The sequence below is a fragment of the Erythrolamprus reginae genome, chromosome 4 (genome assembly GCF_031021105.1).
Source record: "Erythrolamprus reginae isolate rEryReg1 chromosome 4, rEryReg1.hap1, whole genome shotgun sequence".
Taxonomy (NCBI): Eukaryota; Metazoa; Chordata; class Lepidosauria; order Squamata; family Dipsadidae; genus Erythrolamprus; species Erythrolamprus reginae.
The window spans coordinates 127,228,516-127,251,873 of record NC_091953.1 but is presented as its reverse complement, the minus strand read 5'-3'; the positions used below and the strand labels follow the sequence as shown (position 1 = coordinate 127,251,873).

Sequence of the window (23,358 nt, the reverse complement as noted above, 5' to 3'; positions counted from 1 at the left end):
AGATGTGGTGCATTACTTTCTGGGCAACCCTCATATACCTGGCTGAATAATATTACAGGCAAGGCTGTGGGAAGCAATAACTCTTACTTAGCTTCCCTGCTTACTAAAGAATGCAGATTCTTTGATGTCTGTCAAAGAAAAAACACAAGGATTCACTCAACACTTTTAAAATAAATTCTTACTTCAATGAAATTACGCTGCTAATTAGTAGACGTGAATGCTTTACTACCAAGAGATCTTAATTGCAAACTTATGCTGACTTCTTTGCACCCCCCAACCTGCGTTAATATTTTCTGCTTCAACCTATAGGAAATGTGAAGTTTTTCAGATCCTACTATGCTTCATCTCTATCTCCGAGACCACCTTCTGCCGCAGCCGGCTTTCCGATGATGGATATACATGAGGGAACTGGGAGCATTTCAACCCTGGAGTGGTGGCAATCAAAGTTCAACCATATTAGGAGGTCCACCAGAATACTAGAGCCACCGTGGCACAGTGATTAGAGTACAGTGCCGCAGGCTACTTCTGCTGATCACCAGTTTGGAAGATCAAATCTCACCACGCTCAAGGTTGACTCAGACTTCCATCTCTCCAGGATCAGAGATCAATTAGAGCACACAGAGTTGGCCTCCTCTGTTCTGGTTTCTGGTAGAAGTTTAGTAATTACAAATAACTCTCATTAAATGCATCATTTCATGAATAAAGCAACTCCGTTTATTTCTCTGCTCTCCTGTACTTCAAACATTCCAGACATCATTCAGTCCCTTATCTCTCTCTTAGCCGCATTTCTCACATTCCTTTTCCTGCTTCACTTAGACAAGATTTATTTCCTAACTACATAGCTTTAAAAAAACAGCAGCACTGACTAAATACAATACAAAATACTTTGGCTTACTTTAGCGTGGCGAAAACACATCCATATTTCTTTTCAGCAATGTTGAAACTCTACCCTTCTTCTCCACTAACCCCCTGACGTGCCAAATACCTCACTACATTTAACCCATTCCTCTCCTTAATACCTTCTTCCAGACCTTTGCTCTCTACGTTTCTGAATCCTTCTGAATTTAGGGTTAACCCAGCGAGCGTCTGATTCTCCCTGACTAGATCCTGAACTCATAGCCCCATCCTGTGGCTGGCCTCCCACCTGTTCTACTACCTGTAACCCTGGGGCCCCCACTACTTCATAAACACTATCTGAATCTGAGTGCTCAATATCTTCATCATCCTCCAACTGATCAAGAGTATGTACAACATCCTCCAGGTCCCATCAGCTAAACAATGCAGGTTGGCGGGGCCACAAGGGAGAGCCTTCTCTGTTGCTGCCCCGACTTTATGGAATCAACTCTCCCCCTGAGGTCCGTATGGCCCCCACCCTACTGGCCTTCCGTAAAGCCACAAAGGGCCTGGGGGCCTTAAATCAATCCACTAGCTTGTCCATGTGTCTGAATGGCTATGAATGACTAGTACGTATGTGGTTGAACTGTCTTAACTTTTAATTAGGATTTTAGAAATTAGTTCATTTTTTTTCTTGACTGCTTTATAGAGTGCTGGTGAGACCACATTTGGAATACTGTGTTCAGTTCTGGAGACCTCACCTACAAAAATATATTGACAAAATTGAACGGCTCCAAAGATGGGCTACAAGAATGGTGGAAGGTCTTAAGCATAAAACGTATCAGGAAAGACTTAATGAACTCAATCTGTCTAGTCTGGAGGACAGAAGGAAAAGGGGGGACATGATCGAAACATTTAAATATGTTAAAGGGTTAAATAAGGTCCAGGAGAGAAGTGTTTTTAATAGGAAAGTGAACACAAGAACAAGGGGACCCAATCTGAAGTTAGTTGGGGGAAAGATCAAAAGCAACATGAGAAAATATTATTTTACTGAAAGAGTAGTAGATTCTTGGAACAAACTTCCAGCAGACGTGATAGATAAATCCACAGTAACTGGATTTAAACATGCCTGGGATAAACATATATCCATGCTAAGATAAAATAGAGAAAATAGTATAAGGGCAGACTAGATGGACCATGAGGTCTTTTTCTGCCGTCAGACTTCTATGTTTCTATGTTTCTATTGTCCCTGTTACTTGTCTTTTTATATTGTTGTAAGCTTCCCTGAGTCCTTTGGGATTGGGCGGCCTAAAGTCTAAACAAACAAACAAACAAATAAATAAATCCTCTTAATCATTCCTATTTTCAAGTATCTGCTTTTGGCTAAAACAAGAACCAGAAATCCTTTAAATAAATGGCTTTCTCTCCACTGAATAATTGCATCACTTCTTCATCTTCTTTTTTCCAGTTAGGGAATTATCTTGAGTGGATCTGAAGGAAATCTCTATCTGTCTACTGTAACCCAGTATGATTGACAGGTATCTTTGGACACCCTTGGCTTGTCCTTATGTTTCTGGCTGCCTGAGTTGTATTTTTAGCCAGACTCCGCTGGGTTTGTGTGTGAGAAAGAAAAGGAAGAAGACTCCCTTTGTCTGGAACCTGTTAAATTTGCAGTAATACTGGCTCTTTATACCCAATTACATTTTTTATATCACCTACCATAGATAGCTAAACTTGGAAGATTAAAAAAAAAGGCACTTCCGGTACAACAGGAAGTTGATAATTTGGCCATTTTCTGCCTCCAGAGGGCCTCCCGGAGGCCATTTTCAGCCTTCCCAGGCTCCTAGAAGGGCTCTGAAGCCTAGCAGAGTGAAAAATGGATGTACTATCACATGCATGAGCAGGGGAGGAGGATCATGTTCACATGGAATTATGGATGTGGGCATGCATGCAGATGACATCCTATGCCCGCCCTCCTTTTGGCATGCGAACTCTCCAAATACTGTTTTTGAACAGCTTATGGAAGGAAAGAGGCAAAACGCTTTCTCGGCTAATCTCAAACCAGAATGATAACCCCCCAAAGTCTGTATTTCAGCATTAAATAAGCAAAAATCGGTGACATGTGCCAAAGGAGTCAAAAAAGTCAAGACAACAGCTTGCATTACACAGCTGTGTCCCCTGATACCATTGGGGAAAAACCTTTAAAAAAAAATAATTCCAATCTGTTTTATCTGTGTTAAAGAACCTTACACTGCTTTTATCTTCTTTTCTTTTATGTTTAACTCTACTTACAGTAGACTTTGCAATTTTTAATGTATTTTGATTCTACCTTTATATTTGTATTTTATTTTACTCCCTTTAAAATCATGTCTTATTTGCTTGCTTCCGTAGGAAAGTAGATGGCAAACCTAATAAGATTTAGGCACCTGTTTAAAATATTATTATTATTATTACTACTACTACTAGTAGTAGCAATAATAATAATACTATTTCATTTTCTTGACTTAGTATCTGTTTCTAATGCCCATAGTTGTTTTTAAGACTTCCCTTGTTTTCTGCATCAATCGTCCTACAAAACATTCAATTGAAAATGGCAAAGAAATCAATATTACAACTTGGATATTCTGTAGAATTCACCCAGTGAACTCATAATAATATAATATAATATAATATAATATAATATAATATAATATAATATAATATAATATAATATAATATAATATAATAATATAATATAATATAATATAATATAATTATAATATAATTATAATATAATATAATATAATATAATATAATATAATATAATATAATATAATATAATTATAATACAATACAATACAATACAATACAATACAATACAATACAATACAATATAATATAATATAATATCTCCGGGACTGCCTTCTGCCGCACGAATCCCAGCGACCAGTTAGGTCCCACAGAGTTGGCCTTCTCCGGGTCCCATCGACTAAGCAATGTCGTTTGGTGGGACCCAGGAGAAGAGCCTTCTCTGTGGCGGCCCCGACCCTCTGGAACCAGCTCCCCCCAGATATCAGAGTTGCCCCCACCCTCCTTGCCTTTCGCAAGCTCCTCAAAACCCACCTCTGTCGTCAGGCATGGGGGAATTGAAATTTCACTTCCCCCTAGGCTTATAGAATTTATACATGGTATGCTTGTATGTATGAGTGGTTCTTTAAATTGGGGTCTTCTAGATTATTTTTTAATATTTAATTTGTTTTCATATTCTTTTCATTGTTGTTAGCCGTCCCGAGTCTTCGGAGAGGGGCGGCATACAAATCTAATAAATAAATTAATGTAATGTAATGTAATGTAATGTAATGTAATGTAATACAATATAATATAATATAATATAATATAATATAATAATATAATATTATAATAATACAATACAACATAACGTAACATAACATAACATATAAATATAATAATAATATAACGTGTGTTCAAAAAAAGGCAAATGACTTCTTTGAAAATAGTTTTCTATTTCACTATAAAGCATGGTGTAGGTATAGTAGAATAATTCATTTGCATTTTATTTTTTTAATCAAACTTTGAAGTAAGACAAGGTTAAAGTCATAATTTGAACTGGCGTACCCACTGTTTCTAACTACCCTTTTGAAATTGCCAGTAAATCATTGAAACAAATTATTTGAAATCTCTTGATAACACTATTTAACCAACCAATCCATTGTTCTGTAAACTCAGGATTCATACCTACACAAGTAAACAACAGTATCGGACCCGTATACTTTCCCCTTTTATTAACATCTCATAAATACTGGCAGGAACCAGATAAAATTTGTGGGAATAAAATTGTAGCTTTTGTTTGATTTAGTGTTTGCAAATTATTGTGCCGTATAGAAACTTCCCACATACAAACACAATCATTCTTTTGTTTTATCTACATGACTTCATCCTTCAGACTACGTTTAAACTGTCACATCATTAGCACTTGCTTTGTTTATAAAACAAATATGCTTCTATTTTACAGCAGATCTTCAGATTATTAAGAAGTGAAATTTATTCGGCACTCTCGGCTCTGTATACATACATATCATTAAGTATAAACAATGAATTAATAATAAGGCTTGCGAACTATTTTTAGTTGATCAATTCTATTACTCTAAGAATGAATCAGTGCATTTATTGATTACACTTAAATTGATTTGGAAATCATTACCAGAAGCTAAACATAATTGCATTTTAAAGCCCACAAAAAGTAGGTTTAATAAAGTGTAGCTGCTCTTTATTGCCAAAGAACTTCCTATCTCCTCACTATCTCCTCTTTCAGAATTAAAGTTTGTTTCTCACCATGGTTGGTATATCTGGTGATGTCTTTATATCTAAAATTGAGAGTGGGGTCCCCCCCCCCCAGAATATCTTCAGTATATATTTGCTTTGGGGACTTCTGGGCACCAAGAAGTCAGTAACACTTGTGATTCCTCTCTTAGTGAGTTTTATTTGCTTCCAAATCCCACCTGGAAAATACTCTCCCAATATCAAACATACATATGGTAGAAGGCAGAACGGGAAGTCTTTCAACTGCTAATAAGGCATGTCCAGTGAACTGGACACTGTAGCTGCGGGTGTGGCTTATTTTGTGGGTGTGGCTTGATGGTCATGTGAAAGGGTAGGAGTGGCTTGTCAACCATGTGACTGGGTAGGAGTGGCTTGCTGGTCATGTGACCAGGTGGGAGTGGCTTGCTGGACATGTGACCAGATGGTAGTTGCTTGATGATCATGTGACCAGGGAGGTAGCTTAAAGGTCATATGACTGGCTTAAAGGTGGCTAATTTGATGTCACTCATGTCAAGGGTTTGGGTTAGGGTGCCTGGCCTCTCCTCGCCTCAAAATATACAAGATATTTACTGTTACTAAACATCCAAAATATACTATTTAATCCTATATGTATATATGTGATATATATAATGACATCTGAACCACATGTTCTTGGTTCAGAACCAACACACCATGATTTGGATCCAGACATAGGACATCCTATCCAGGTCTGCATACAACTTGTTGCGTATATCCTAAGATTTTTATTAATATTGCTTCTTCATTGCTTATTTGACCCCTATGACAATCATTAAGTGTTGTACCACATGATTCTTGACAAATGTATATTTTATGTTATGTACGTTGAGAGCATATGCACCAAGACAAATTCCTTGTGTGTCCAATCACACTTGGCCAATAAAATTCTATTCTAAGCTCCACTGAATTCAATAAGGGCTACGTTAGCACTTATTTCAGATGGAACTTGGTTTATGGAAGGTCGTTGGTTTATGGAATTCACTTCCAGAAGAGGTTGTGACAGCTGTCAGCCTTGATAGCTTCAAGGCAGGATTAGCCAGATTCATGGATGCCAAGTGTATCAGTGGTTATTGAAATGGATGTCCATGTGCCGCTTCTATGTTGGTTGAGGCAGGCAGGATTTCCTTGAGTACCATTTGTTGGGGGTCAAGGGAAAGGGAGGTTTTTGCCTTCTCTTTCTACTCAAGATCCCCATGGACAATTGGTGGGCCACTGTGTGACACAGAATGCTGGACTCAATGGGCTTTGGCCTGATTCAGCATGGCTCTTCTTATGTTCTTATGTTCTAACTTAAATGTCTTTTAGAAGATCTTTGCTCTAAGTGAAATCATATTCAGAGAGTTATAAGTTCTGAAAGGCTTACAGAACTCTGGAAAATATTCCTGGCTTTGGAGCACACCTCAATCTCGGCCACAGGTAAAAGAATGGACCAGGTGACAGCGAACCAGAATGCCTCCACCATGCCTTGGCTTACCCCATTACAGACCACAAGTTGCTACTGCTGCCTTCAAGGACATTTCTATCAGCAGAATTCTCAAAGAAGATTTTGTGTGTGTGTGGTGGTGTGGGCAAATGGATGACCAGGTGTACCGTTTGGCTAACAAACGTATTCTCAGACAGGACGCCAGAGAGAACTTTGCCAAATTGGGGGAATCCTGGCTTGTGTTTTGCTTTGCGGTTTAATTTTCAGCTTCATTTGGATAATAACATCGAATTAGGTATCTCCCTGCGTAGGGCTAAATAACAACACAGGAACAATAAATATATTTTATCCTTTCTCAAACCAGCTATTAATTTTGTACACCTCTCGTGTCTGGAATCTTACAAATTTATGAACATAATTACGCTCCCATTTTTCATAGAGAGCTTTAATGCTATTTTTTATGGTTTATTATTATTATATTAATCTTTGATATCCCAATCTACCTGAATCTATTAAGTGTTAATGTGTTGCTCAGGAGTCTTCCAAGACTTCAACAGTATCAGCTGAGCTGGCAACTATCAAACTATTTTAAGTTTATTCTCTCTCTCTCTCTCTCTCCCCTCCCTCCTTTCTTCCCTCTACCTCTCTCAGCTTTTTGTCTCTTTTAACACCAAAGCTTCCTTTTTACAACATTGTACAGTGGTACCTCTACCTACAAACACCTCTACTTACGAACTTTTCTAGATAAGAAATGGATGTTCAAGATTTTTTTTGCCTCTTCTCAAGAACAATTTTCTACTTACAAACCCGAGAAAAGGCATGTTATGTTATGTTATGTTTTATGGTATTTATTCAATTTTTTTTTAATGCCGCCCTTTTCCTTAGACTCGGGTTGGCTTACAACATGTTAGCAACAGCACTTTTTAACAGATCCAGCATATTGCCTCCATAATCTGGGTACTCATTTTACCCACCTCAGAAGGATGGAAGGCTGTGTCAACCTTGAGCCGGTGCTGAGATTTGAACCACTGACCAGCAGATTTAGCAGTCAGCTTTAGTGGCCTGCAGTACAGCACTCCACCCACGGCGCTACTTCGGCTTATGTTATGTTATGTTATGTTATGTTATGTTATGTTACGTTCGCTTCTGTTCTGCTCTGCTCTGTTATGTTAGGTTTACATGTTAATGTCATATTATGTCATGTTGTTTTTGAATGCATGATTTGTATTTAATGTTGTTTTTAAAATCTGTTTAATAAAAACTTTTTTAAAAAAAATAGTTCAAATGAATGAAGTGTTTGTCACACTGTGTATTGCCAGCCCCAGAGACATTCAGAGACATTTAGTATTTAAATAGTTAACTCTGTGTATGTTAATTTAGCTCCGCCCACTATGATGTAAATCCTGTCTAAGGTAGCCAGCATCACTTCCTTCCTGTTGGTGAAGAAGGAGAAAATCTCCATCTTGCTTTTAACTCTCTAGCTATGTAGACGTGCATTAAGAGCCTGTGATCAGGCAAAACTCATTTATTGTTTTCTATTAATAAAAGTAACTTCGTTTTGAAGCGTTTTCTGTAACTTTATTCATCAACTCCGGATTAGATTCATTGCAGCTCACGCAGGCTGTAATTTATCTCATATAATCTGACAGTGTTAGTTGAAGCGAAAGACACCTGTTCCTACTCCTTAGTTTCTGCGGCAACCTACCTGGATATTTGTCAGGAGGGTTTCTATGGAGGACAGTCCATCCGGAAATAGGAAAGGCGATGGGAACCCGGGAGGAAGAGGCTGTCCGTGGCCAGTTAGCGAAAGTTTGTCAAGGCAGTCTCTTGTGGTTGGTGTGGAGAGCGGGGTCTCATCTGTATGTGATTGAAACAAAAATATAGAACAAGTTACGCTTGTCTGTTTTTATTAGACCTCAGTAATGGCTTCCCTAGTGATTTCCAGAACATTTATTGCAAATTGGTTCCTGCTATCAGGAGAAAATGCTTTCTGCTGAATTTTCTTTAATGAAAAAGCGGTGGAGATACAACCAGATAGCATTAATGAGTAACTTTATAAGCCTTTTAAATGCAGCCTCTAATGAGACTGAGTTTACAGTGCCATAGAATCTTTTTAAAACTAATATTATCTCACACATACTTGTGATAATATATTTAGGCTGACTTTATGGGTAAGTTCCCAATTATCTCATTTTAGACTGTGCGCTGTCTATATGGACAATGGAATGTTTCTTTGCTATGTTACATATTTTATGTGGACCGCTTATGATTTATGCTCAAATTATTCTGTGCATTTATCCAGCGTCAACTATCTCCTTCATCAAAAACAGCAAAATGGATAGTCTTCCTCAATTAACTGGCCAATTCTGAAGAGAATATCTCCACTCCAATGGGCATCTTTAAAATATTTAAAACATGATTTAAGTATTGCCCACAAGATCATATGCTGCAATGTCCTACCAGTCAATGACTACTTCAGCTTCAACCGCAACAACACAAGAGCACGCAACAGATTCAAACTTAATATTAACCGCTCCAAACTTGACTGTAAAAAATATGACTTTAACAATCAAGTTGTCGAAGTGTGGAACTCATTACCGGACTCAATACTGTCAACCCCTAACCCCCAACATTTCTCCCTTAGACTATCCACGATTGATCTCTCCAGGTTCCTAAGAGGTCAGTAAGGGGCATACATAAGTGCACTAGTGTGCCTTTCGTCCCCTGTCCAATTGTCTTTCCTTTATCTCATATATCATATATATTTTCTTCCTTTCATATATCTTCTCCTCTATTTTTACATATTATCTTTATATATATTACTTCATGTCTATTCTCTTCCATATGTATTGTGTATTGGACAAATGAATAAAATAAATAAATAAATAAATCTTAGAGATATGAAATTTTTGTCCTACACGTATTCCAAAGTTGCTTTCGGAATCTGGAAATCAGGAATTCCACTTGGAATAGATACAACCAGACCTTCAGTTTTTCTGAATACGGACACTTGTTTTTCATCACCTTGTAATAATTTCTACAATTAAATTTATGCATAAAGAAAATGACAGCATAGTTCACCTGAAAATAACTTAAATGTTTCTTCCCTATTTTTCTTGGCAACAAGTTCAGATAGAAGGTTGTTGCTGTTATTTTATTTCTTTTTAAATTCCCTCAGAAAATTCCATTACAAAGACAATAGATAGCAATGACAGTCTTGACAGCAGGAGTGTTGGCACTAATTTATTTTTTTTAAGAATAATTTGGGGAACTATCCTTCTGCTTTGTAATTTGCAGGGAAAGTATTGGGTAGAGAACTATGGGGAAACCTTTAAACAGGAAAAGGAATAATTAAGTTATAACTGCGGCTAGCCTAAGATACCAGTTTTTCAGTATAATGCATTTTGATTGTTTTCTCTAAAGTAGCTGTACTTTACAGAAGACTGGGGGGAAAAGATTAAAAATTCTTGTTTATGCAGATGTACAAAAGGAAGAAAGAAACTCACACGAGAAAGTAGTTCTTCTGAATTTTAATAAATATATAATTACGATGAGTTACTGCTAAACACCAATTCAGTGTAATTATTTAAACTTTTTTGTCAGTTTTGGCCTTCTCAGGAATGAGCAAGCATTTAATTTTACAAATTAAAGCATTGTTAAAAGAAGATGTGGGTTTTTATGGATTTTTTTTTTTTACTGCATGGAAAGCTATTTAGAATTGAGGGAGGGTTGGAGGGAGGGTTGGAGGGAGGGAAGGAAGGAATTTAAAAGAGTAGAGAGGAAGGAAGTTAAAAGAGAGGGAAGGAAGGAAGGAATGAATGAATGAAGGAAGGAAGGAAGGAAGGTAAAAGAGTAGAGAGGGAGAAAGCTAAAAGGGAGGGTGAAAGGAGGGAAGGGGGGGAGGGAGGAAGGGAGGAATTTTTTTTGCAAGTCTGATTTTAATTTCAACTTTTGACTACAACAGCAAAAAGAAAGATCCACATTACATCAAGAGAATGTGCGGCCGGTGACTCACCCCCGGCCCGGATTTACTGCAGGGCCAGGGAGAGACGGCCCTCGGCGCAGACGCCATTTTGAATGCCGAGATCTCGTGAGATTTCGCAAGATCCCGACCATCTTGTGTCATCGGGGGCGGGGCCTGCCAGCCCTATAAAAGAGGCTGAGCAGGCTTGGGGCCTCATTTTTGCCCCAACAACGAGCAGGCAAACACCTGCCCACCCTCCCTATCTTTCAGTGTGCCACTGTGGGTCGCCCTTTGGGGGCCAAATAGGAATTTTTGGCGGTCTCAGTATTTTCTGCGACCGTTTTTTCACCTATTCCACACTGCGGTGACGGATGGATGGTTAGGGGGTGCTTCTCTCCCCGATTAGTCTAAAATTGGCTTACCTTTGGTCATTTGGGTAGGCAGGTTAGGGGCGGAAATTGGGTGGTGTTTAGCAACTGCGTGTTCTCCATTGGGCATCTTTGGGGATGCCCAATGGACCATGAGCCTTCTCTCCAAGGCTCATGGTCCCTTTAGTTCGATCTGAGCAATTGCGGGGAACCTGTCCTTGGGTCCCGCCCATTTCTATCCCCTTGTAAGGGTTAGACGGCAAGACCTCCCACATGCAGGTGCATGGCTGGGATCCAGGTGAGGGCAGGGCCCTTCACCTGGATCAGCATAGAGCTACGTCCATAGTTGCTACGTCCATAGTTTTCCTGATGTCATTTCCATCCCGGAAGTAATTGTTTGACCCTGCGGGTCCTTGTTAGGTTTAGTTACATTATGCTAATTAATGAATAAATTATGTAAATTTAATTAATAAAATGACCCAATTTTAAATCCAGCTCTCTGTGTCTGTGTCGTTACTCCGCCTCTGCTGCAAAGAGCACTGGTGATAGAAGGAACTTCCTATTCTTATTTTATTTCAGAAAAGTAAAAATGGGACTTCTATCACCAATCTCTATGATATTTTGTATTCTGTATTTTCCCACTATTTTGGGGGCACTTATTTAATATCTCAGGGTTCATCTCAACATTTTCAATGCTTTTACTTCAAAATTGCAAGCCTTGTTTTTGCTTGAGAGGCTTTTAACTGTTGGAACCGTAGCTATGTGTTCGTGTAATGCATAACTGATCGTTTGTTTTTCTCTTCACTGTCTGAGTATCTCCAAGTTCAAAACTAGGAAATACTTGTTAGTCATACACATGTAATCAGTCCTGTCTGAATTCAACATTCTTTTTTATACAATTGCTAACTGAAATAACAGTGGCTATACTGACCTATAATGTCTGAAGAAGGGACTGAACTTACGTTGAACTATTTTTGATGAATGTTTAACTTAAAGATAAATAATATTTCATAATGTGACTTTGTGTATGTGTGTGTGTGCGTTTTATATCCTGTATGAAATAAACCCCGGGTGAACATATTGGAAAGAAAACAAATGCATATCTCATATACAGGAAGAGTGGCTATTTGCAGATGCGAGATAAGCAATGACTGAGGGAAACTTGGGAAAAAGTCCTTTTTCAAAAAAAAAAGTATGTAAATAGGAACTAATTAAAAATAGCCCAACTGTCTTTAAACATAGCAGTGCCATAACCTTGCTTCTAGCAAATCATTAAGAGAGTGTGAGAGACGAAGATGCTTAATTTCTTTTGCGCAAAAAACAACCACAGGATACCACATGTTCTCAAAGCCTTTGTCCATATCCTTAAGCGATGTTTGTTTATGACACAAAGTTTCTCAATCATCTTTCCCATCAAGACCATCCCTGATGCTCAGAATGACTGCAGAAGAAAGGTGGAAAATATTCACCCTTTTACTGATGGAATTGTATTTATAAGTGGAATAACATGACCTTACTGTGGACCATCAGAGCAAGATGCAAATTATGAGGGTAATCTGGAAAGTAGGGTTACAAGGTATATAACCTTGTGGCGAGGGGGACGTTTGCCCAGGTTTGCCTGGTGCACCAGTTGCGGCTCTACATGGACCGGGAGTCACTGCTCACAGTCACTCATGCCCTCATCACCTCAAGGTTCGACTACTGCAACGCTCTCTACATGGGGCTACCTCTGAAGAGTGTTCGGAAACTTCAGATCGTGCAAAGTGCAGCTGCGAGAGCAATCATGGGCTTCCCCAGGTATGCCCATGTCACACCAAATAGGAACTCCAAATACGAACTGAATAATCAAATTATCACAGATAATCCCCACTCGGTTAAAGACTTTGGTATACTAATAACAAAAGATTTAAGTGCCAAAGCCCACTGCACCAATATAGCCAAGAAGGCTTCAAGAGTTGTAAACTTAATCCTACGTAGCTTCTGCTCTGGCAATCTCACACTACTTACCAGAGCTTACAAAACTTTTGCAAGACCCATCCTCGAATACAGATCATCTGTTTGGAACCCATATTGCATCTCAGACATTAAGACCCTTAAAAATGTCCAAAGATACTTCACCAGAAGAGCCTTTCACTCCACCACTCGAAATAGAATACCCTACGAGACTAGACTTTCAATCCTGGGCCTAGAACGTTTAGACCTAAGATGCCTTAAACAAGATCAAAGTATTACCCACAAGATCATATGCTGCAATGTCTTGCCTGTCGGCGACTACTTCAGCTTCAACCACAACAACACAAGAGCACACAACAGATTTAAATTTAATATTAACCGCTGCAAACTTGACTGTACAAAATATGACTTCAGTAATCAAGTTGTCAAAGCGTGGAACTCATTACCTGACTCCATAGTGTCATCCCCAAACCCCCAACACTTTACCCTTGGATTATCTACAGTTGACCTATCCAGATTCCTAAGAGGTCAGTAAGGGGCAAGTACAAGTGCACTAGAGTGCCTTCCGTCCCCTATCCTATTGCTCTCCTATATCTCCTATTCCTTTCTTCTGTTCCTATATCTCTTCTTCTATTCTTTCATTGATATGTTCTATTACTATACCTTCTTTTCTATTCTTTCTTAGATATATTTTACTATGAGTATCTCCTCTATAACCTTCATCATGTATTTTACTATATGTTTATAGATATATACCCACTAAAACCCTCATTGTATCTTGGACAAAATAAATAAATATATAAATAAAAATAAATAAATTGGTTGCCGATCGGTTTCCGGTATTAGTAGTAGTAATAGTAGTAGTAGTAGTGGAAATCGTGATGTGTACTCAGCTTCCCATCCCTGATGTGCCCCCATGTGACATTTGGCTTTTTCACATGCACTGCAAGTGAACTATCACACAAAGACACTGGCATGCATGAGATTTTGCCAATTTTCAGTGAAAATCAGCAACATCTCACCCATGTGAGAATCCTCCCCGGAGATTAGGATTGCCCCCACCCTCCTTGCCTTTCGCAAACTCCTTAAAACCCACCTCTGTCGTCAGGCATGGGGAAATTGATTCCCCTGGGCCGTTTCCTCTTTCAGTATGGTCTGTATGAGAGGTATGAATGATTTTTTTAAATATATTAAGGGTTTAAAATTGTTTTTAATATATTGGATTTGTACTGTTTCTTGTTCTGAGGCGCTCCGAGTCTTTGGAGAGGGGCAGCATACAAATCTAATAAATAAAATAAATTTCACTTTCTGCATATGCGCAGAAGCCAAATCTCACACCGGCATGCATGCTGGACACACACACACAAACACACACACATGCCGGTCACCAAGAATGCACCAGGAGCGCTGGCGACAGGCAGCCCTTCCATATCCAACCCTCAGGCAGTGATGGGCTACCAAAGTTTTTACTACCACACTGTGGGCATGTCTTATTTTAAGTATTTATTATTAAGTATTTATTAGATTTGTATGCAGCCCCTCTCCGAAGACTCGGGGCGGCTCACAACAACAACAATACAATATACAGAGTACAAATCCAATATAAATTAAAAACAACATTTAAAACCCATAGATATTAAAAACGATTGTTACTGCACAATCATACCATTCTCATGTATTACAGTCAGGAAAGAAGGTGGTAGTGGAGGGAAGAGGAAGAGGTAGTTATTCCCCCCATGCCTGGCGACATAGATAGGTCTTCAACATCTTGCGGAAGGCGGGAATAGTAGGGGCAATTCGAATCTCCGGGGGGAGTTGGTTCCAGAGGGCTGGGGCCACCACAGAGAAGGCTCTACCCCTGCCAGATGGCATTGTTTAGTCGACGGGACCCGGAGAAGGCCAACTCGCTTATGCATGTTGTTTCAACATCTTTCAGTGCAAATTGGGTGCTCTGGGGTGGAGCTCCATTTTCGCTACCCCACTGCGCCCCACCCATCCAAACAGTAGCCCACCCCTGATTATCTACTATATAAAGTGTATGTATACACGCACACACACAGCTCTTCTAAAATTATACACATTCAACCCCATTTACTGCGTTAGGAAAAACATACCCAGAGCCCAGAAGGAGGGAAAAAAGGGAAAAAAAGAAAAATTTTGCTACCGGTACTATATAACTGACCGTACCCATAGGAGTCCTCACTGCCCTCAGGCCATAGTTTGAGAACTCCTGCTTTAGAAATTAGTCTCTTCTAATCTTCTTTCCTCTTATAAAACAAACTTCCCTACTGTCTTCCTTCCTCCAACTCTAAGCCACTTACAGTGCATTAAAACATTGATATTCCCTCATTTCTGGAATATAGTACCTATAAACGATATATTAAGAATCTTTACTTATACCGTACTAACATTGCATTTAAGATTTGAAAACATATTAAAAATTTTGTTTTATTTGTTTAAATGTTTGATTAGTTGAATATAGTACCTATAAACAATATACTAAGAATTTTTACTTATACCGTATTAACATTGCATTCAAGATTTGAAAATTTTTTATCAGAACTTTTTAACATTTAACAAATGTTTGATTATGTATTCTTTTTTCTATTTGAATGTATACTTTCAAAAGTAGCGGGGAAATACATCCCCATTTTATGTTTAATGTCTGTAAGTCTGTATGTCTATTTTATGAAAAATAATAAAAAAAAATTTAAAAAAAAAGATATTCCCTCATTTCTGCTTTTCCATGTATTTTATTTATTTATTTATTTATTAAATTTGTATGCCGCCCCTCTCCGTAGACTCGGGGCGGCTCACAATAGTAATAGAAAAACAATGTACAATACGAATCTAATAATTAAAATTATCTATCTATCTATCTATCTATCTATCTATCTATCTATCTATCTATCTATCTATCTATCTATCTATCCATCCATCCACCCACCCACCCACCCACCCACCCACCCACCCACCTATCTATCTATCTATCTATCTATCTATCTATCTAATCTATCCATCCATTCGTCCGTCAATCTGTCCATCCGTCTGTCATCTATCTATCTATCTATCTATCTATCTATCTATCTATCATTTGCCAAGCTAGACCCAACAACTTCTCCTCGGTCATCTACATAAATCTTAACATTCCTTCCTTTATTGAAAAGATGTGCAGGAAGCAAGGGGGAGGGACCTTTCATTTTTTTAAAGTTAAAATTTGATTATTTCCTAAGCTGTTGGAATACATTCCATAACACCAAGATTACAAAATTGTTTGCGGAGATATTCGCTGATGCAGCTAAAATCACAATTAAATTTGAGGCAGAGGTAGAGAGACACGGATATAGTCTTTCATGCAAACAGTTCATTAACAGACCGAATCTAATAGTTGTGCAATAAAGTGTTTTTTAGTGTAGTTTCCATCTGACCACCCATCATTTACTATAGTCTTTCAGTAGTTGGAATAAAACCTTGGAGCAAGGAGATGTCTCCTTATTCCATGGAAAGGTCGGGCAGGTTTTCAGAAGTTCACACTCTGGTTTTGAAGTACGTTATAAAAACCATGAATCAGAAGAAGATGGAAAAGCTTTTCCAAAGCTTTTAATATTTTCTTTGGAGAACTTCCAAAGCAGCAAAGGTTGGCCATTTCTAATCTCCAAAGTGCGATTAAGGTAAGACACACAAAAGCACAATTCTCACCAAGACAGTTATGAAATTGGCACCTGGAGGAGCAGTTTTTACCTTTTATCTCATCTTCCGTCTCCAGAGTTTGCAATCTCGGTAATAGCAGGTACACAGAGATACGTGTCTTTATGCAGTCTTCAATCCGAATATGAAAACATTATAACGTATGAATGTGAGAGTCTCTTGATTTCTGCTTAATTTTAATTATGCACCCACAATGTCAAATAAAGGGCAAGGGACACAGATTTTTGGTTGTCTTTGAACTGAGCTTTATAAATGTAATTCTTTTCTCTTTTTTTGACATATGCTGCGTTGTCAGTCTTAGAAAAAAAATTATTCACTCCAAAGCAAACCCTTGGGGAGAATTAAAAAAAATTGAGAAGAACAGCTGGTTTTCTGTGAGTCTCCTGTGATGAGGACGTATTACTAATTTGTAGAAAGTCATATGGATTGTGGGTGCTGGTTTTTATTTTGCTAACCTCATTTCAAATGCCAGGGGAAAGGTTAAATAAACCTTTATGTATGAGATTCTACCATATATATATATGGTGTGTGTGTGTGTGTGTGTCACATGTTGTTGTTTTTTTTGCTGAATTTGAAAATCAAGGGAGACTAGGATAGATCTATTTCGGCCTTATTTTGGCCTCATCAGCTAGCCATATCCACTGGGACCTGAACCTGCAACCTTTGCCCTGTAAGGCAGACAACTATCCTCTAGACTACAGTATCCAAATCTTTCAGCTTTGCATATATATATATATATATGACGGTCTTGGCATATTTGGGTTTCTTCCCGTGTAGGATTTGGAAATTTCTGGCGACGTTTCGACGAGGTCTCACTCATCATCTTCAGGCTGGTGCTTCTGTCCTTGTTCGCCCTAGAACAAGGACAGAAACACCAGCTTGAAGATGACGAGACATCTGGAAACAGACATCTGGAAACCAGCCCTCAAACGTAACCCAGCCATAAAAACAGAAACTAGACTCAGAACACATATTGCAAAACAATCAAGTAGCCTGCAAGCTCCAACTACTCAGGATATCACGTCTAATCAACAACCATTAACTAATCAGCATACTCCAGCTACATCAACGACCCCAGATGTTACCCCACTGACTCACTAGGAAGTTTCTACACAGCAGGCAATTGCTGAGCCAGCAAACCACACCCAGCCACCAGTATTTATAGAAGGAAGGCAGCTTAGGTCTCACAGTGTTCGCCTTAGAACAAGGACAGAAACACCAGCCTGAAGATGATGAGTGGGACCTCATCGAAACGTCACCAGAAATTTCCAAATCCTACACGGGAAGAAACCATATAGGCCGAAATGGGATCATCCTAGTCTCCCTTAATTTTAAAAATTCCAGCTAAAAACATTTAACACACACACACACACACACACACATATATATATATATAGAGATAGAGATAGATAGATAGATATAGATATAGATATAGTTAGTTATAGTTATAGTTATAGTTATAGTTATAGTTATAGTTATAGTTATATATAGTTATATGCTTAGAGTTCAAATACAGTGATCCCCCGCTCGTTGCGAGGGTTCCGTTCCAGGAGCCCCCGCAACGAGCGGGTTTTCGCGAAGTAGCGATGCGGAAGTAAAAACACCGTCTGCGCATGTGCAGACGGTGTTTTTACTCCCACAGCGCTAGCGAGGAGCCGAAGATTGGGGGCGGGGCGGCTGTTTGCCGCCGGCATGGAGGGCTTCCTAGCAGCCCCCCAAACCCGGGTTGGGGGTCCGGGGGGCGCTGGCTCTCGGCGCTTTTGAGCTGAGTCCGGAAGCGAATTCGCTTCCGGACTCAGCTCAAAAGCGCCGATGGCAAGCGGCAAGGAACGGCTTGTCTCGGCGCTTTCGAGCTGACCGGACTCAGCTCGAAAGCGCCGAGACAAGCCGTTCCTTGCCGCTTGCTATCGGCGGTTTTGAGCTGAGTCCGGAAGCGAATTCGCTTCCGGACTCAGCTCAAAACCGGCGATACCAAGCGGCAAGGAACGGCTTGTCTCGGCGCTTTCGAGCTGACAGCTCGAAAGCGCCGAGACAAGCCGTTCCTTGCCGCTTGCTATCGGCGGTTTTGAGCTGAGTCCGGAAGCGAATTCGCTTCCGGACTCAGCTCAAAACCGGCGATACCAAGCGGCAAGGAACGGCTTGTCTCGGCGCTTTCGAGCTGACAGCTCGAAAGCGCCGAGACAAGCCGTTCCTTGCCGCTTGCTATCGGCGGTTTTGAGCTGAGTCCGGAAGCGAATTCGCTTCCGGACTCAGCTCAAAACCGGCGATACCAAGCGGCAAGGAACGGCTTGTCTCGGCGCTTTCGAGCTGACAGCTCGAAAGCGCCGAGACAAGCCGTTCCTTGCCGCTTGCTATCGGCGCTTTTGAGCTGAGTCCGGGAGCGAATTCGCTCCCGGACTCAGCTCAAAAGCGGCGAGAATGAACGGCGTGGGCGGGCGAAGGGCGGGCGGCAGCAAGGAGTTTGCGTGGGCGGTGGGGAAACTCCTCGCTGACGCCAGCAAGAGGGGGAAGACCCAGGGAAGCCGCTGCCATCTACGCATGCGTGCCCGGCACGCATGCGTAGATGGTATTTTTGACTTCCGGGTTGAAAAATAGCGAAGTACCCTGTTCGCAATGGTTGGGGACGCAATAAACGGGGGATCACTGTATTCATGACAGTCAAAGTTGTTTCAGCTGATTACTGATTTACTTAAAATATGAAATGTTTCTGAGTGTGTGGTGAGAGAGAGAGGGAGAGAAGATGAAGGAAAATGAGAAGAGAAGTAGGAGAAGGAGATGAAGGAGGAGGAGAAGAGAAGAAGGAGGAGAAGAGGAGGAGGAGAAGGGGAGGAGGAGAAGGAGAAATAGGAGGGGGAGGAGAGTAATAAAATAGAATGCAATCAATGATTGTCATGTGTGCATTACAAGATTGAAACAGAATCTTACAAAACATGGTGTAGCTTCAGATTTTACCGTTATCACTAAATCCCACCTGCTCCCCCCCCACTCTCCCGGGATCCTTCCAAAGGCTGCCCATATTTTAATATACTCCTTGACAGTTCATCATAAGTAGGTGATAGATGTGAATATATTTTTTTTCCCAGTGTGTCCTCCATTTGTTTCATTCCACATGAAAAGTTTCGTGTTGAGGCTATTTGTTTCAACAGGAGGAATAAAACCATTATTAATATTGGCAAATCTTACAAAACATGGGACTCCAGGACCTAAATTTCATCCACCGACTCTATTTGTGCAAATCTAAGATAACCAGAGCTCAAATGACTTTCTACACTGCATTGATATTTTTCACTTTAAGGCACCAATGGACAGTTATGTGTTTCTAGGGAAATAAATCCAACAGTACAGTATAGTACTTTTTTTTTCATTCTAAAAGGAACTATGGGTCTAGCTGTTGACTTCTTAGAGAAAATGAACTTTACCAACAGTGAAGAACAGTACCTGAAAATTGTTGTGATGATACTGAGCATAAACACAAAGGCTTGCACAAAAAGGCAAATTCCATATCTGTAACATAGAGCTCTGAAAATTAGAAAATAGAACATACAGTAAGTAGAGTTGGAAGGGACCTTGGAGATATTCTAATCTAAACCTCTGCTTGAGCAGGAGAGTTTATATCATTCCAGACAAACGTAGAATTTTGTTTATTATTCTTTTAATTTTTCTTCTTCCTCCCCACAAAACATGAAATAAGTAAAATATAATATAGTGTTATTTTGCTGTGTGTTTTTTTTCTTTTTTCTTTTGTAGTTGTTGTTTTTGACTATGGTTCTTTTTTTTCTTTGATTATACATATTTATGTATTATATTGGCATATTGCATGAGGTTTTTTTGATTGTATGTTATATGTTTTTAATGGAAAAACTTAATAAAACTTATATATTAAAAAGAAAAAAAAGAAAAAAGCCCTTCCGCCTGCCACCATATTAATACTTGTTCTGTTCGTGGGCTTCTGATAAGTTCCAATCTTCAGAAAATTCCTTCTTAGTAATAAAAACTCACTCTTTCTTTCACTCAAGCAGGGTACATGAATGCAATGCATAGTTTAAAAGTAGCATAGAAGCAAAATTCTATCTCATTTAAAAAAAACAGCTTTGACTCTGGGTCTGGGAAGTATGCTGAGCTCAGTCGTTAAATCGTTCCTTAGATCAGTGTTTCCCAACCTTGGCAACTTGAAGATATTTGGACTTCAACTCCCAGAATTCCCCAGCCAGCAAATGCCTTAGATAACTCCTTCTCATTACTTGAAACATAGGCAGTAGCTCACCAAATACAAATCCAGCACAGAATGTCTTTTGAGGCAGAGCTCATGATTTTTAGAACTTTTTTCAAGCACATCACAGTTTCTCAGCTGTTCCATGCAACGGACGTTGAGGGTCCACGCCCCCATGTCCCACAACTCTTCCTTTATATTGCATGAAAGTAACATCACACCTCAAAGAGCTAAGGCTGTGAATTAATACATTTTATTTTATTTTATTTTATTTTATTTTATTTTATTTTATTTTATTTTATTTTATTTTATTTTATTTTATTTTATTTTATTTTATTTTATTTTATTTTATTTTATTTTATTTTATTTTATTTTATTTTATTTTATTTTATTTTATTTTATTTTATTTTATTTTATTTTATTTTATTTTATTTTATTTTATTTTATTTTATTTTATTTTTTTATTGGAATTGTGATGCCGCCCCTCTCCGCAGACTTGGGGCGGCTAACAACAGTGATAAAAAACAGCATGTAACAATCCAATACTAAACAACTAAAAAAAACCTTATTATAAAACCAAACATACATACAAACATACCATGCGTAAATTGTAAGGCCTAGGGGGAAAGAATATCTCAGTTCCCCCATGCCTGACGGCAGAGGTGGGTTTTAAAAAGCTTACGAAAGGCAAAGAGGGTGGGGGCAATTCTAATCTCTGGGGGGAGTTGGTTCCAAAGCGCCGGGGCTGCCACAGAGAAGGCTCTTTCCCTGGGTCCCGGCAAACGACATTGTTTAGTTGACGGGGCCCGGAGAAGGCCCACTCTGTGGGACCTAACTGGTCGCTGGGATTTGTGCAGCAGAAGGTGGTCCCTGAGATAAACTGGTCCGGTGCCATGAAGGGCTTTATAGGTCATAACCAACACTTTGAATTGTGACCGGAAACTGATCGGCAACCAATGCAGACTGCGGAGTGTTGTAACATGCACATATTTGGGAAAGCTATGGATCTACTCTCACCTTCTGGCCATTCTTCTATAGTGCAGAAAATCCAACTATTTTCCACTAATATGTCTTCCCCACTCTCTGACAGAGACCAATCTCCCAATGTCACATCCGTCCCCTCAGGTTCTCCCTAGTCACTGTCTGCCTCACTCTCACTCTCAGCTTCCTCTGGCATCCCCCCGGCCCAGGGTACCTTAAGGGGCCTGATTCATCCTCTTCCGAATCAGGCATGACCTGAGGTGGGCAAGGATCACTCACAACAATAGTGACCTTTATTTCTTCACCCGAAGCACAGCTCATCCTCCTTAGCTGGGTTTCAGGCTGAATCCATCTTGTGAGCATGCACAGAAGTGAAATTGCATAGGGAGTGAGTGAGGGTGTGCAAAATGTCGCAATGCGAATGGGTGGCGAAAGTAAGTGGAACCTACCCCTGATTCCACTGGTTGATTGTATACACTATTTGGATATTTCCATGTTTCCCTGAAAACAAGACACTCTCTTATATTAATTTTTGCTCCAAAAGTTGTGCTACGTCTTATTTTTTGGGGGGTGCCTTATATTTCTCAAATAAGACAAATTCACAGGCAGAAAAGCTGACACCCCCAAAGAAAGTGTACCGTACGGTACACTGATTACGGTACGGTACCTGTCAGTATGGCACCCACACACACAAACGATGGCACTTATATGGTACAACAGTATACTCCCGCTATTGCAGCTTCCGGCCACCAGAGGAACTACAGTCTACGCACTGTAGTGGAGACTGTAATGGCGGTGAGATAGCAGCAGACTGTGTCTGCTGTACTGGATGGTACAAAGCGATGGAAGGGGCCAGCAGGGGATGCCACATTATTACGGTACCGCTATGAACAGCTTTGAATGGTACCATATGTTTTCCCACCCTACCGTATGTAAACTTGACTATGCCTTATTTTCAGGGGGTGCCTTATATTAGCAAATTCTGCAAAACCTCTGACATCCCTTACTTTTGGGGTGCGTCTTATTTTCAGGAAACAGGGTAGGTTGCTTCTTTCCTTGATTAGTTTCCTATTGTTTCTTATCTTGCCTTCGAGTGCTTTGCAAAATAGTTTGACCCCCTCATCTTAGTGGCAGCCCCTCAAACATTGGAAGACTGCTATCATGTTGTTCTCTTTTGTCCTAGACTAGACATACCCATTTCCTTGTGTTTAAGAACACAGTCATTTAGACTCAATCATAAACTTGTTTTTCTAGAAATAATTCATTCTGAATTCAGTTAATTTATTCTTGAGAAGCAGGGGCTAAAATAACATCTACTTATATAAACTACTTATATAAAAATAAACGTACTTCGTTTATTTTTATAAAAACATGTGCATTTCCTCATTTCACTAGGGTTTTGAGTGGTTTACAAGGATACAATGAAAGTATCCATATCAGAAACATTGAAAGCCAATAAAAGCATTGCAATATGAAACACAAACTTGTCTCTTATTCAGACTCAGAGGCAGATGGATATTAAAATGTCCATTGTATACTGAATGACAATCAATACTTAATACGTCCTTTTTAAAGTAGA

The 23,358-nt window shown here is 39.5% G+C and overlaps 1 protein-coding gene across 1 annotated transcript in view; it reads right to left on the bottom strand.

The window, feature by feature from the left end:
* The window catches only part of DACH1 (dachshund family transcription factor 1), a 446,425-nt gene that overhangs the window by 37,029 nt on the left and 386,038 nt on the right, over window positions 1–23,358 (bottom strand). The window contains exon 7 of the mRNA XM_070751360.1: window positions 8,301–8,452. Coding sequence (XP_070607461.1) covers window positions 8,301–8,452 — 152 coding nt within the window. The remainder of the gene's footprint in view (window positions 1–8,300; window positions 8,453–23,358) is intronic.